The sequence below is a fragment of the Dufourea novaeangliae genome, unplaced genomic scaffold (genome assembly GCF_001272555.1).
Source record: "Dufourea novaeangliae isolate 0120121106 unplaced genomic scaffold, ASM127255v1 scaffold147, whole genome shotgun sequence".
NCBI classification, from domain to species: Eukaryota; Metazoa; Arthropoda; class Insecta; order Hymenoptera; family Halictidae; genus Dufourea; species Dufourea novaeangliae.
Genome location: NW_015374029.1, coordinates 957,667 through 974,078, shown reverse-complemented (window position 1 = coordinate 974,078; position 16,412 = coordinate 957,667). Strand labels below are relative to the sequence as shown.

The 16,412-nt window shown below is 36.7% G+C and overlaps 1 protein-coding gene across 1 annotated transcript in view; it reads left to right on the top strand.

Annotated features, from left to right (window-relative positions):
* Nucleotides 1-698: 698 nt before the first annotated feature.
* LOC107189407 overlaps nucleotides 699-16,412 on the top strand; it is a 59,230-nt gene continuing 43,516 nt past the window's right edge. Inside the window, exons 1-8 of the mRNA XM_015577932.1 lie at nucleotides 699-831; nucleotides 1,750-2,208; nucleotides 3,116-3,359; nucleotides 4,473-4,935; nucleotides 6,060-6,198; nucleotides 6,750-6,927; nucleotides 8,218-8,422; nucleotides 8,908-9,019. Coding sequence (XP_015433418.1) covers nucleotides 699-831; nucleotides 1,750-2,208; nucleotides 3,116-3,359; nucleotides 4,473-4,935; nucleotides 6,060-6,198; nucleotides 6,750-6,927; nucleotides 8,218-8,422; nucleotides 8,908-9,019 — 1,933 coding nt within the window. The remainder of the gene's footprint in view (nucleotides 832-1,749; nucleotides 2,209-3,115; nucleotides 3,360-4,472; nucleotides 4,936-6,059; nucleotides 6,199-6,749; nucleotides 6,928-8,217; nucleotides 8,423-8,907; nucleotides 9,020-16,412) is intronic.

The following is a 16,412-nucleotide window of genomic DNA, read 5'->3' as shown; positions in this document are numbered from 1 at the left end:
TCCGAGTAAGTTAATGTTTTCCTGGTACGTTGGCTATCTTAAAATACACTAAAGAATAACGTTACTCGTTAACTGATAATATTTTCCACTTTTGCAAATAAACAGTATTTATTCGAAAAGAAGGAACTAAAAATTGAGACAAACTGTTGCTCACAATTACATTACCTCGAACAATAACAACAAAAAGATATTTTCATTAATTTTTCTATAGCAAATAAATCGTCCAAACCACGAATGATTAAAACGTTCTAGCAAATCGAATTCGTTCGTCTTCGAACCATATCTTTCCACTAACACAGAGGCCACAGATGAATATTCACTGCAAAGCTCTCGGACGATTCGAAAATTGGAGAGAAAGTAGGACAGAGGAAAATAAACAGACCTCTTTCACCGATCCCCGCGCGATTTGCAACTCGTCCAGCATGGAAGAGATCGTAGCCCGAAGTGTCGTGCAACTAGTAGAGAGTAGCCAAAAAAGGAAACCACGTCTTCGACGAATCCCGGTAGTTTTCACGCGCTAGCGTTGGCATGGCCTGGTTTACACCGTAATTATATATTGTTGAAAAGTGCACCACTTTTTTCCTTAGAAATATAGTTCCCTCCTCTATATTTTTTTTACACCCGTCGATCGAAGGAGAATCGATGGCCCCTTCGTTCTTCGCTTGAATTTACGACCGAGGATTCTCGTTTCCAGGACCATGACAGCGATCTGCTTCGTGTGCAACCTGCCGATCCTGAGCCATCAGGTGGGGCTGGTTTGGGAAGGAGGGAATGGCTGGGATGATTTTATGCGGGAACAGGTGGAGGATGCGACTGCGAAACAACGACTCGGTGAGGAATTTATTAATAATACCAGCCTTTCTTTCTCCATATCACTATCTTTCTTTCGTGCCATTCAGAGTTGGGCAGAATTTTATTTGAATAATACACAGTGAAAAGCAGAAGTATCTAAGGGCGTCGTTCTGAGCTTTAAACAGTTAATGAGATTAAATAATTGTTCGACAAATGTCGACTCATTCATAAAGAAGTATTATTTTATTATAAAAATTGAAATTTCCACGTTTAAATAATTAAAAATGACGAAATACTTTTATCTTTTATTCGTTATTCGAAATTTTTTATCTACGTAATTAGTTTGCCTATCCCTTGCCATTAATTAGTGCTGGGACTGATACGATGCATATCGATGATTAGATTACGGATTTTTATGCAAAATGTTATTTTATGTAATGATTCATAAACACAAGAGCAAATATAGACAATTCTTTCTTCTGATGGGGATTTTACTAGGATCAAAATAAAATAAAAATTCATTACTTTCGATAGATTTTTTTATCCTTTACTGACTTTTATGCATTTATAGCAAATTTTAATGTGCAAAATGTAGTAAAATAAAGACTTCAATGAAAATTAATAATATTTGTATATTATTGTCAACATAATAAAACATCTAGTGTATTAAATAGATTTCTATCTGATTTTTACATTTATAAATTAATGCCTAAAACTGTGATTCATAGTAAATTATAATATGCAAAATGTAGTGACACAAAGACTTCAATAAAACTTAATGATATTTGTACATTATTGTCAGCATAATAACACATCTAAGAAATAGATTTCTATCTGATTCTTACGTTTATAAATCAATGCCTAAAATTGTGATTTTGCATAAACATCCGCAGTCTAGTCATTACACATAAAGACTAACTGTCTAATAATGCCATTCAACGTTATTTGTTGAAGCAGGAACCGGAAGGCGCGACTCCGCGACGCAGATCTCGCCGTCGAACGAGACCCACGAGACATCGCCGACGAAGCAGCGACGTCGACGGTCCAGTTTGGCTCAATTGACGGACATTCTGAGGACTGGATGGAGCGGCGGCGGTGGCGGTGGCAGTGGCGGTGGTGGCGGAGATGCTTCTGGGAAAAGTACCCGTGGGAACAAGCTTTGTCGTCGCGAAACATTGGCGGACATCGCGAAATCGTTTCCATGGTCGAGGCAGACGACGGACGCCAGCCATTTGGAGCGGTTTCGTAAATGTCGCGAAAGCTCCGTGGACAGCGGGATCAGGAGCCAAGCGTCGACGAAATCGCGGAGGGACTCGGTGATCAGCGATCTGAAAAACGACATCGCGAAACTGTGGAGCAAAAAGGACGAGACGCCGCAGCCGCCGCCTAAGGTGATCTCGCCGTCCCCTCGACGAGGTACGGTTGAATTTTTTGTTAGTTTGTTAGCTGGGAGAGAAATTTGTAAAACAAGAATATTTTTAATAATTCTGCATTGCAACAATACCCTAGTAGCAATTACTGTTGGCATTTTGATGGGCATGTGATGCAATATTGGTTGGACAACAGGTAGAATTGTCACCCTTGTTTGCAACTGGGCCAACAATAATACCATCATATGTTTCTTTATACAATAATAAGGTGGATATTTAGGTGATCCCATTTACCTGTGACACTAACAAGGGAAGTTCGGTAACACGAAAATTCCGATTTTTTTGTAAACTTTGCAGGTTTGTAGGGGACCTCAAAAGAAGTATATCGCAATTTTTGTTTTTTGCCCAATTTCAGTTCTTCAGGGTGAAAACATACCTGGAAGGTACATAGGTGTTTCCATATTTCCCTGTATATCTTTAAAACTATCGTAGATATAAAAAAATGGTTATAATAAAAATTGAATGGTTTTAATGCTCTACAAAACGATGTAATTAAACTGATAAAAATTCTTTGTTTAAATAAAAACACCACCCCCCACTTTTATTAATTATCTCCTTTATAGAGCATAAAAAACCATTCAATATTTTTTTACATCTTCGATAGTTTTAAAGATATACAAGGAAATATGGAAACTATGTACCTTCCAGGGATGTTCTCACCCTAAAAAACTGAAATTGAGCAAAAAACAAAAATTGTGCAATACTTGTTTTGAGGTCCCCTACAAACCTGCAAAGTTTAAAAAAAAAATCGGAATTTTCGGGTTACCGAACTTCCTTCGTAAATAGAATAAGCATAGCAGTGGGAAGTAAGAATGCTATAATTCGCGATATAAAGGGTTGAATTATGCGAAAGGATCTCAAGGTGCTTCGTTTGAAATTTGGGAATGTTTTAGGTTCCGGGGAGTCGAGGAACTCCAGACGTGGTTCCGGCGAGAGTGGACGATCCAGAAGAGATTCCGTGATCACGGGACAGACCCCGAGTCCAGGTGAACGGAAGCATAACTGCCGGCACCATAGACGCAGACAGTCGCAACAGTCGATGGACGGGGGTAGTATCATCACGCCGCCGAAGTATGATAGACACAATCAACGACCGAGTGCTTCTAGCACCGATAGCGCGGCCAGCAACGCTGTCAGGTAGGTAATAGCGCAACAATTGGGTACGGCCCTGTAATTTCGACCATGGTTTTGCATAATAACCCTATAGTCGGCTGAAACTCACTTCTGTAATCAGTGAGTATAAATAGGTGCTGTAGGATGTAATGGGATGTTATAGCGACATTCTGTAGAAAACGCAAAAATATTCCGTTGAACGTAATAGAATTGTTTGATGAAGACAGGTTTTATTTAGATTTAAGAATCGGTTATCAGACCTTAACGGTTCGATTGATTTCTACTGTTTGTGGTATATACAGGGTGTAATAAAAGTCTTGTAGGTCCCTGAAATGGATCACTTGTGAGGTGATTTGGAAGAAATTTTTTTCTTAGGAAAAATGTTATCCGAGGCTCTTTTAATGAGATATTAACGTAAAACCTCGGTGAATCAGTTTTGTCGGCAGACTGAACCTAGAAAGCAACAAATATTCTTTCAAATCCTAATTTTGAAACTTTGAAAGTTTTTTTTCTTAGTGGTTGCATGTCTAAAGAATAACAACAATTAAAAATTTATGCTGATAATAAAATAAAATTTTATTTAATATTGTAGTAAATAGCTATTCAGTATATGATATTATAGTTTGCTCGATTATTTCACTACTTTCCTGCTTCTACAATATTAACTATAAAGTTTATAATTATAGTTATAATTTATAGTTAACTTCGTCAACTTGAAACTCAGTTTTTCCAGTTTAGAAGCTAGTAGAGCTACAACAATTATAAAATATCCAAAAAATTGTCAGTTGCCACTCACATGCCAAACTGTCGCGTCATCGGCCACTAAAAATTGACAGTCACGTGAAGTCACTGTGGCAGCATCGATCCTTATAATGTTAACACTAGAACAACCGACGATTACATGTATCGATTTCTACCGGATCGATTAACATGACAAACTTTTGAAAATATACAAATTTTTTCACTTTCATATTTCAACAGAAATTCTAAAAGTACTCGGAAACTGCATTGCTATAACATTTCAATGACCGTTATAAGAGTGTACTAACCAGCCATTGTGACTGCTTTGGTACTTCCAATGTTAATATAAAGGACTCTTAAAAATTTCGTTCAAGTAGTAAAAATTTGTTGGTGCAGAGACCACATGGAGGCCAGGAACTCGATGGAAAAAAGCGACCGATCGAGCAGCATCGATAAGCCTAGCCTGATGGTGGACACAAAGGCGCTAACGCCGACGACGACCACTACTACCATCACCACGACGTCCATGATCGACGGCAAGACGCCCGTTACAACGTCCATCGATTCGAAAACGTCGACGACGACGAGCACCACGACGACGTCCACGTCCACAGCGACCTTGTTGACCGTGGACGCGAGAACTGGCGGGGACAGCAGAAATCTTAGCCTGGACGCGTCCATCACACCTCCTACTATTGTAATGTCGTCGGTTACGCCTCCGTCAGTTTCACCGACGACCGGACGAAGCCTACCGCTTCCGGCACCTTCCACTTCCGGCAGCTCCAGTCCCCTTGGCTCGCCGAACGTTCACACGCCAACGCATCCGCTGATAAGCACTAGGAGGGACTCTACTACACAGGTGGAGTATCGAGCAATCTTGACCTTTGTATCGACCTACTGAAGTCTGTGAAACGTTGTATTTTGTTTTTATTTTAGCCACAAAATTATGTAGGTGAAAGTAGTTTACGTTGTATGAATTGGGGAGGCAAGTTGTATGATGGCAGTAGTAGAGGTGTGTGAATGATCAGACGTGGAGAGAAAGTTTGATGGAGAACTTGTATTGTGGTTTTATTATATTCATAGGAGCATCTAGATGAGAGTAGTTTATGTTACAAGAACTGGTGGGGCTGAGTAGTAAGGAGGTGGCAGTAGTAGAAGTACGTGTGATGTCAGACGTGAACAGAAACTGGGATAAGATGACTTGAATGTAAAGCTTGTATTCTATTTTTATTATTAGCATATGAGCATCAACATGAGAATAGTTTAAATTACACGAATTGAGGAGGTAGGTTTTATGGAAATATCAGTAGTAGAAGTATGTGAATGTTCAGACGTGGACAGAATCATGGATAAGATAACTTGAATTTAAAATTTGTATTCTGTTTTTATTATAATCATGCGATCATGTATATGAAAGTAGTTTAAGTTATACGAATTGAGGAGACAGATTGTAAGGAGGTAACAGTAGTAAAAGTACGTGTAATGTCAGGCGAGGGCAGGAATGATAACACAGAGGACTGTGAAGGTTTATACAGATCTGGATTTTCATAGATTATTCTGTGGGGAATAGACTGGAAAGGTTTACTTAACTAAATTGAATGTTTACTAAATTAACAATAATTCATAGTTTTTGTTATACTGTATTTTATACGGGGGATAAAGTTTTACATATCATAAGGGACATGAAATGACCAAAATTTATGGTCCTTCATCGATTATTACCAAATTCAAATTTATGACAGAAGAAATTAACATTTACAATACTTTTAAACCATGAATCGAAACTGTAGGAGTCCATACAGTCAGACGTTATGATATATTATTATTATTTCAAGAATACATGAGAGAGTGTAAATCTAAACAATTGCAATATTACGTTCTATACAGTCGCCCACAAATAAAAGTAGTAAATGTATAATGAGATCTATGTGATCAGACATAATACGTATATATTCAATTAACAGTAGATTGATTTTATTGCAGTGTTATTACAAAGGAAAGAAAGCGTACACGAGCAAATTATCAAGATTAACGCGTCAATCAGCGGCCATAGACGAATCGATGCCACCTGCAGGACGTCGCGGGAGTCAGCCGACTTTATCACCGGATCCTGATGAAGGAGGTACAACTATTAATTTCAACCACTATACATTATACCCAAATTGCGAATCTCTACGCAAATACAAATTTTTTCAAAGAGAAATAAAAAATTTGCTTATTCAACTATTCGTTGGATCAGATTGCAATCAAAATACAAAATTCATTTGAAAGTGTTACACGATCATGAATATGCAGTAAATACATAAAATTCACTGTCTAAGTATAACAACTGAACACTCAAATTCACTGTTAAGTAGATAAATTCACTTGTCATAAATATGAATGTGCAAAACGCAACACAATAGTAAATTTTCGTAAAGATTAGCGTAAATTTTACTTCGAACCTAACGAAACCATTAATAAAGGAGACAAATCTCTGAGATAATCTCAGTTTAATAAATAAATCTATAAAAATTTGAATTTGCATAAAGATCCGCACTCTCTCTACCGGTTAAGTATTCAACTACCTATTTTTAAAAACATATCACCAGTTATTTTTCTACTTTCTATGCGCACGTTATCGCTTTTCTGTGTGTAATTTTGAAAATGAGATTTCTTTTTATTCGTTTGAAGAACGAAGAGCTCGACGGGACTCGCTGAGCCCTGATTCGGCCTGCTCACCGAGGCGGCGCGATTCGAGGAGCCATCTGAGCCCGGACAGGAACGTCGATAAAAGAGATCTCAGTCCTATCAGGTCGCAGAAGCACCAGCTGAGACGGCAGTCGACGTCGATGGCCGGTCGGCCAGCAAGGTATCTGCCTTCTATCGATTTTTTACACGGTGTACACCGACTCGAACCACAATTGCTCCGATGATATAGACCTGTTTAAAATCTATGTTCATTGTTCGACTGCGGATGTTTACGCAAACATACAATTTTGAGGCACTAATATGTAAAGGACAAAATTGCACAGAATTCCTGTACTAGGGTTTTCAATATGTTAGTAATAATACATAAATGCTGTTATGTTTTACTAGAATTATTATTTTTATACGTTTTGCAATTTGGGGGCGCTATACATGCATAACAGTGTATTCATTACAGTAAATCATCGATGAGTGTTCGAAAGCTCCTCGGCACTGAACATTAAATATTTCATAAACTAATGACCGTATGTGACTAAAACAAATATCATTGGCTTCGGAATTTCAAGCTCTATCACTGTGCTAAACTTTGTTAAAAAGTCAACGTTACACCTGGGGACCTATTAAACTTGGATCTCATGGATGATTTACTGTATATTGTATATAACAGAGAACACTTTGGAAACGTATAATAAACCCAGACAATAATAAATGTTAATACAAGTCGAAATGATAAATGGAACTGTTGAGGTGTTAATACCAGGTGATTCGAAAAGAATCGAATATTTCGAAGAAATTTTCACGTACACCTGGTAACTCAGTTTATGTACCTTCAGACTTATAGCATGAGAATTTATTTTGAAATTAAAATGTTATATTTACGAATTCAGTGTGGAAATTGTTGATAATTGATAAATGAAAAATTTCTCCAAATATAAGACTGTTTTTGGGTCATCTGTTTAAAAGGGCAAAAGGATGTTTCACGGTATAAAGCTAATGTGTTCCTTCCCCGGTCTGCTAGTAGGGCTAGAAATGGAGTACCTAGAAAAAAGATTTTATATAAAAAGATGATCAAAGGAAAAGATCATAAAAAGATGTTTTGTATCCAGAAAAAGGAACTATACCTAGTCAAAAGAATTATTTTAGTGTTTTCTGTCGGATATGTAGCTTAAAATTGTATTTTTCATCTATTAATTATAACAAACGTCAAACTTAAATTTAAATCAACTTAATTCAAGTCAACTTAAATTACGTTCAACTAAAATTTAATAAGGATTTTAGAATTACCATTTCCCTCATAACATCCAAGAATTACAATTAACGAAGAAAGACGTAATTACTCAATTATCTGTAAGGGTTGTTACAGAATCTATTCGAAATGTTTCAAGGTTTTCCTCGATTCGAGGTATTGTCAGATTCTATTTCTGGAAGACTGACTATAAATTTTTCGTTTCAGATCGCCGGACAGCTCCTCCTGTTCCTCGAGGGAGCCGAGTCCGTGTGCTCGAGCTCCTGGAAGCATCCAGCAAGCGCCGATCACGAGAAGACAGTCGATGACCGGCGAAATCCTGATGTCGTGTGGTTTCCGGCGGCAGAGCACAACGGAGGAAATGATACGGTGCCGAAATTTTCGAAAGCAGAGCTCCCAAAGCGACGAGGCGGTCAGTTTCGAACAGTAAAATGGATTACTACATCTATTGAATGTACCAATGAGAAATCCATTGAAAAATAATTTAATTTTAATCTATAATATTGTTATAGAAGATTATATTTCGATAGGTATTATATTTTTAGGTATTTGTTTTTAGTATCCAACGTATTTAAATATCAAGTTTACTTTTTGTATATTTTTAATTTCTTAAGAACAAATTATTTCAAAATTTGATATTAATTTTATTTAAAGTGATACAAACGTGAAGGGGAAGTGAGAAAAATTTCAGTTCGCGATATCTTTTCGATGTTTTGTTTTATTAACATAGGGTAGGATATTGGAAAGATATTAGTGAATATTGTCGAGGTGACATAAATGCTTCCTGTTGTCTCGAAATGAATAGAAAATTTTATAAAAATAATGGATTCTTCATTGGTGTATGTAACTGTGAATATTAGTGAATATTGTATCATAATTTCTGCGGGATTCTGTTAGGTGCAGAGATATAAAGGACGAAGGGACAGCTCGGCACAGATCACCGATGGCACGTTCGCGTCGATGACGGTCGAGACTTCGAGTACACTTTTCGATAGCAGTACGCAAACTGGTGAGTCCATACATTCCATGATTATTTTCAATACGTTCGACCGATCGTTAGGGCCTTCGACGTGTGGAAAGGAACGTAAGGTATCATGAGTATCATTGTCTAAAATTAATTTTTGTGATAAGGATCAAATATAGGATATATTGTTTGGAAGTTACCAGAGGAAGTGGTCGGTGGAATTTAATTTCGTTTAAATGTGAATTGAAATTTTCTTCTGTACCGACGATCTTTTATTATCATTTGAATTTCGCACTGAATGCGTTCATGTTTTATCGACGGACGATGCAATCGGTGTTTGTAACATTCGACGCTAAACTTTTGCAATTTCAATTTGTAGAATTCAGGGATCATGGATCACCTGATGGTTTTCTATGCGTTTTTGTTAAGAAAATGGAGATGATTACTTCGCCTTTTCATATAAATTCCAGAGTATACTAAAATCTTTATTTCAGAAAAAACTATCACCGACAATGCTGCAAATTGAACATAAATTAACACTTACTTTAGAAATTATTAAATTGATACATACTTCAAATTTATTATTTTTATCAAAATCATATTAAATAGACGATATTTCTTTGACGACATTTTTATTCATCAAGCTTCATAATGAGCTAAATACTTATCATCATTAAACCAAGAAATACATTACGTATATTTACAGCAAATGTTCACGATCAATATTTCATTCGTGAATTGATTCAGGAAGCATAAAGCTGTAAAACCAAATATTCAAATGTCAACAGTAATCAGAACTTCATTCATGCATGCTTCAGAATCAATCAGAAATTACCTTAACACCCCAACAGTTCATTTTTCAAGAATTCTGTGTTTATCAAATCTGCATCGTAACGATTTGGACGCGAGGGTCTTCTTTTTCACAGCCATCAAAACATAAGGACCTTCTATTCACTACAAGAATTTCATCGTAAAGATTTACACACGGGATCCTTTCTTCGTAAAGATCCAAATACAAACATCATTTCCTCACAAAAATTCAAACATAAGAATCCTTCTTTTTAAAAGAATTCCAATCACAAGCATCCTTCTTCCATGTTCAATAAAACCTTGAAACCAATTCATCCAAACGTCTCAAAAGTACAGGGGGTTTAAAAAAAATGTTCCCACGTGCACTGCCGGCAAAAAGTTTTCGATCACTTCGATTCTTATAACGAACACGTGAATTAATGAAATTACAACATATTTATAATTCTAGTGGAATACTGACACATTTTATTAAGTAAATGACAATAAATTTTACTCTGTGCGTTTATTAAACAGAATAATTGTAAAGATAATGTGAATTGCTGTTAGATACTCAGGGATCAAAAATAACAGTGATCACAAAAATTTGTATGAAAAAAATCAGTAGCAGAAACTTGTCTATTATTTAAGTTAAATATATTAATCACCAAATATCAAGAAAATTTTTAAAAACCTCATGGTTCAAAAATTTCGATTTATAAACGTTTAGGTTACAAATAACGATTATATGTGACGAAAATTTTTTTCGTTGCCGATTGCCATTATTGATAAGACGAATTCTATTTCGGTTGCTCTTAACAGTTGCTAGTGAGGAAAACTCTGTCCCGGTCATTCGTACAATTATTGTGATCGAAGTACTGAATAACTTTTGTGCGAATTTTATATTTGTTGTTAGTATAATACTTGTTAGTAATAAAATATAAATTTGGTTGATTAAATACAATCAAAACATTATTTTCGTCATCGATAACTATTATGTGAGATTGAAATACAATTTCTCTCATCGATAACGGTTATCAGCAACGAAAAAAATTTTTTAGTCACTTACAATTATTATCTCTAATCCAAAGAACATTTTAGTCGAAAAAATGATTATGACCCTGTGACTGTTTCATTTTGGTTGCAACAGTTCTGGTCCCTATTAAAGAACATTTTCAAACATTACGTATCACATACAGTGAAGATTGTTATTATAACAACAGCCAACCTGTACTGGTCCCAAAAATTTAATAGTCGTCTTCAGTAAAGCTAGATACCTCATCTACTCCAAAATGGGACAAAAGAGTGACCTTCATATAACTACCCTAATTGAGACTTAATTTGTTTAAACTACCACGAACAGTCATAAAACCCAAGGAAAAATATACGCAGAATACCATAGTAACGAATGAAACTGGTTTTACAATAACTATTTTAGAACATTCCCGACGTATTAAGGAGCAGATTTGCAAAAGCCGATGCTGGTCAGAAATGTTTCGCCGGCAGTGTACATATTTCCTTCTATTCCCCTAAAAACGTCACATCCATACAAACGGTAACATTTCCTCCAAACATCCTGTAACGACCGAATTATCACCTGACCGATAAAATATCTAACCATCGGAATCAAACCGCGCGGTTCACGTTTTCAAATCGAACCGCACGGCATGCGCCTTAGCAACGGGTTCACCGCGATCAGCCGGCGTCCCGACGCCGTTCAGCGTCTCCTCGGACGCAGGCGTGGTGTCAGTCGCTGTAGTTCCGACCGAGCGTCCTGTCCGAGCAAGGACCTCCTTGAAACCAGGACTCTGAACAGTAAACCCAGGCAGACCAATGAAGTCCATTAGAAGTCGGTGATCGTGGATGATCCCCTTCGATGTCCTGATCGAGGATCGAACTGGTGTATCCTGTAAGAATCCTGTCAATTGAACAATCATCCAGAAGGATCACCTAGGATCCTGAAGCTTAGGACACCACAAGACGTCCTAAAGAAAAGTGACCGCGTGTCCGACAGTCAGGTGTCTCTAGAGAATCACCTGTTCTCGTGTGTCTCTGTTTACCTCCACGAATCGATCCAGAGACAGGACACCACCGTCCGAAGCTCGTCCTGTCGATTCTGGGAGGAGGATCCCAGCTGCTTTATGATCGTCATCTGCACTTTCAAGTGTTTTCATTAATAGGACCGCGTGTGTATACGCGGGGCTGGTTGTCTTAGGGGTCGCGTGACCGTGGCGTAGATTGCAACCTTGGGATCCTTTTGGCCGATGTTTACACAACTGGAGCTCGTGTCCTTCGTGGAACCGACCGCGTTCGACGTTGACAGGACGTCGCAACCACTTGTGGCGGTGACCGTGTGCCGAACAACAACTCGATAACCCGGTTCCCCGAGCAGTTGGAAGCCGGCCAAGGCCTCGTGTGTCTCCGGTTCAGTCGGTGGTGGTGTGCTCGCGATCGAGGATCCTCGATGCGATCCTTTGGCTCGCGTGGTGCCGCGTGTGATCGGACATTACACATTGTTGTGCTGAACGGCCGTGGTACGCGGTGCTCCGGAACTGTGACATGTGACGCGCGGGGTGGTGGACCGGTGATACGTGGGAAACGGGACTCGTTGGCCTGATGAGGGATTCTGTTACCTGGCTAGCGACGGGACGAGGTTGCCTGAGTTTCAGCTACGGTGTCACAGGTATGACCGTTCCAGTTGATTGTCGGCTGTTGAGTGCTCGATATCTGAAGATTTCTATCATTGGCAGAAAGTGTTTGATCAAAGTGAGTAGGCAGCTTTAGTTAAAAGTATTTGAGTATTCGAATATTGAGAATTTTAGTGCTGAGTATTTAAGTTATTAAGTGTTCGTGTATTCGATTATTCGAGTATTCGAGCAGTTTATTACTGAGTATTCGAGTATTAAGTATTCCAGTATTGAGTATTCGAGCATTTGAGTATTCGAGCCTTTAAGTATTCGAGCATTTGAGTATTCGAGCCTTTAAGTATTCAAGCATTTAAGTATTCGAGCCTTTAAGTATTCAAGCATTTAAGTATTCGAGTATTTGAGTATTCGAGCTTTGTGTATTCGCGTATTTCAGCATTCGAATATTCGAGTATGCGAGTATTCAAGTATTCGCGTATTTAAGGATCAAATAATGTATTCGCAAATACTAGACGAAGTAGATCAAAAGAATTATCTGTCTGTACGTGAAATTTTGATATCAAAATACGTATTTTTATTTGTTTTCGAATACTGTAGAATGACAAAGTGAAACAATGATCGTGAGAGGTGTTCAATTATTTCCAAACATTGAAGAAAGTTTCTGATCGCAAGATTGAAGTATTATCATTACTTTATTTGGAAAGTTCCGATAAATTCTATTTTTATTGGGATTTCTTTTATTGGGGAAGTTCGGAACGTTTTAATATTTCACAGAATTATTTATATAGTTCCTTATATTCCTTACATTCCGTTTGAATATTATATTCGTTCACGTTTAACACACAGATAAATAATCTTAATATTATCATTTATTAAATAACTCGGCCAAGTTCCATGAGTGTACATAAATATATATAGTGAATTGTAAGCAATATTCATTAGATGTTGATATTTCCTTTAAACATAATCGAGTATATAGGCAACAGTAGGTACTTTCTTTAATACATACGTAAATAATTGCTGCAACGATATTTATCTTCATGTTCGAATACTTTCTGCCAAGGGTAGTACAATGGAAAAGGGACGAGGGTCTATTTTTTGCCAAATCTGCTATATGAATACATATCGATGTACTTCTCATTGTAGAATTTATTCTTGTATTTAGAAACGGAACAAAAGAGATGAGGGTTCCAAGTTATGGCCGTTTAAATAATACAGAGAAAAAAAATGAGGGTGTCAGGTGTTTGTATGGAAAAAGGATGAGAGCGTGTGTTATACAGTGTCCTTTGTGTTACGTTAATTCAGTTTCTAAAGTAACTGTTCATTAATTCGATAACTTACTTAAAATAGAATTTCGTTTCACTCAAAATAATATTTAGTGTACACTCATCCTTATTCCTACATTCTCCTCATTTATCGAGTGGTTTTTCTTAAGAAAGAGGGTAGTTTATGGAATGTGTTCCTATAACTATCATCGTCATCATTTTATGTTCTACTCCCGTGGAATCGTCAATTTCGATGATATTATAGTTACAAATCACGGGTATAAACGTAGAAGTCGCAAAACACAGACGCTTATCATCCGAGGATCCAGCCGCGAGTATTTTCATCGCGCGTTTTACGAGCTCCGTGATTAGCGGGGCAGAGAAACGCTTCTCGTTAGAATGCTTTTATTGTCCGTCATGTTTGATCCTGGCCGCCTCGTCGAGATCCGCCGTGAAGGCGAGCGTTATATTCGCGGAAACACGCCCCGTCGTGATTTTTTATGAATCCCCGTGATTGTGTCGCTCATTTAACATACGTGAAAATTAATTTTTTCGATCGTTTTTACATGGATCTGTTCGATTGGTGTAATTCGAATTATTTATCGATTGGATGAATTTGAATGTTTATATCTGTGAATTTTTATAAGCTTTAAATTAATAATAAAAGGGTACTCTGTATCCGTATTTATCTTCTTCTGGGTGAATGATGTTAAAAATTTATCGGTGAAAGTTATATGGTACAAAGGGGAAATATAGCGCAGGGTTTATTAAAATGAAACTTTATGCAAATTAAAGCTTCTCAAAGCATTAAGGTTATTATGCTATTTTCTTGAATAGAATTGTATTCTTCTTTTAATGCGATTATAACTGAGATTGAGATTGATGTCAATTTGTATACTTATTCTCAATTATTCAGGTGAAAGGAATATTACTAATAGTATAATTATTGCTGGTACGTTGTTCTGTATAATGTCAACCAAGCGGAAGGTAATGAGGCGTTCTATATGTAGTGAAGTACTCTGCATAATTTACAAAAAGCAATAATATTAAAACATGAAACGAATCATAGTATCGTTTAATTTGCTTCCTCCAATAAGTTACAATTATCACATTTAAATTGCTGATTTTATATATTTATTGCACACGTACGATTAACAATACATAATTTAGAAAACTTATTTTCGAATTTACATCTAGAATTTCGAAAAATATTAATGTCCCATTTAATTAAACGTACGGACGAGTGATTAAAAAATTCCCATACTTTCGTCACACAATTTCCATAAAGTATAAATTCATGCATATCTGCAAAAAGTATAGAGTAATAAATAGACATATATTTTCAATTTTTTTATAAATATTAAGATACTACATTACTCACACATCTAATTCAGCGTAGCACAACTTTGAATGAAAAATACAAATTCTTAATTAATTCACACCTCTGTAAGTAAGTCAACGATGTCGATAATTTGCATAAACATCCGTAGTTTAATTGGAAATGGATCCCAAAACGTTTCAAGGGTCGTGTCTATCCAAAGGAAAAAGAAATATAGCTGCTCGCAATTTATCAGCGGTTCCAAGAGAACCGTCCGCGGAAAGAAAGAATCCTAATCGGGGACACTGAAGGGGACAGACACTCCCGAATAAAATTAAAAGTTCGCCACGGGGAACCGGGTAGCAGAAGAAGCGTTGTAACGACTTCCGGTGGCAGAGTTATTCGAAGTTTTTGCGTAACGAGCGCGCCGCGGAACCAGGCGAATTTTGCAGAAACTTACATCTTCTCCTAAATTTTCCGACAAATATATTATGTATACAGGGTGAACCATGAATCGTGATCAATAGAGATTACTCTGTTATTAGCAGTCCGACCGAAAATGTTTTTATCAGGTATAGCATGGTTTCAAGAGAGCTTTAACGTGATTATAGCAAATTTTTTGACAACTCTTTTTTTTCATGACTTTTCAAGGTCACCTTCAATTTTTTGCAAATACACCTACAATTTTTTACGCCTATCTGTTAGAGGATTTTAAAACAAATTGGATAAGTATCATAACATAACATGTGTTAGGTGTAAAAAAATTATAGTTGTATTTGCAACAAATTGAAGATGACCTTGAAAAATCATGAAAAAAAAAGAGTTGAGAAAAAATTTGCTATAATCACGTTAAAGCTCTCTTGAAACCATGCTATGATAGATCACGATTCGTGGTTCACCCTGTAAATAGATAAATCTTCTTGTTTACGTAATGACGAAAAGTTTTCTTCTTATCGTGGAGCCCTGTACAAAGAACCCGCGGACAATTACAGCGACCCTTTGACGCGACTTAATGAAATCAGAGAGCGTATGAATTTTGCAGTTTCTTAGGCAATCACGCGATTTTCGAAACAATTCACTGTTAAACAGAGCAGAATGTTACTTTGTTGAATGGACTGAGGTAACGTTTAATTGTTTACGAGGATAGTGAAAAGCTATTTAGATTTTTTAATTTTCAAATCCAGAGAACAAAGCTTTAATGAATGCTTACACTGAATTATATATTATTACTCTTTCCTGTTAACGCAAGAATTATTTATTGTTATTTTAATGACAGGAATTTTTTTTATGTCATTAATGAAAGGAAAACATTTCTTTTAATTTTAATTGTGGCAAGTTACTTTGATACTTTAGTTAAACTTTGAAAAATAGTATTTCAATAACTCATTTGACGATGTGTTCTAGTAGAAATAAAAATGGATTTG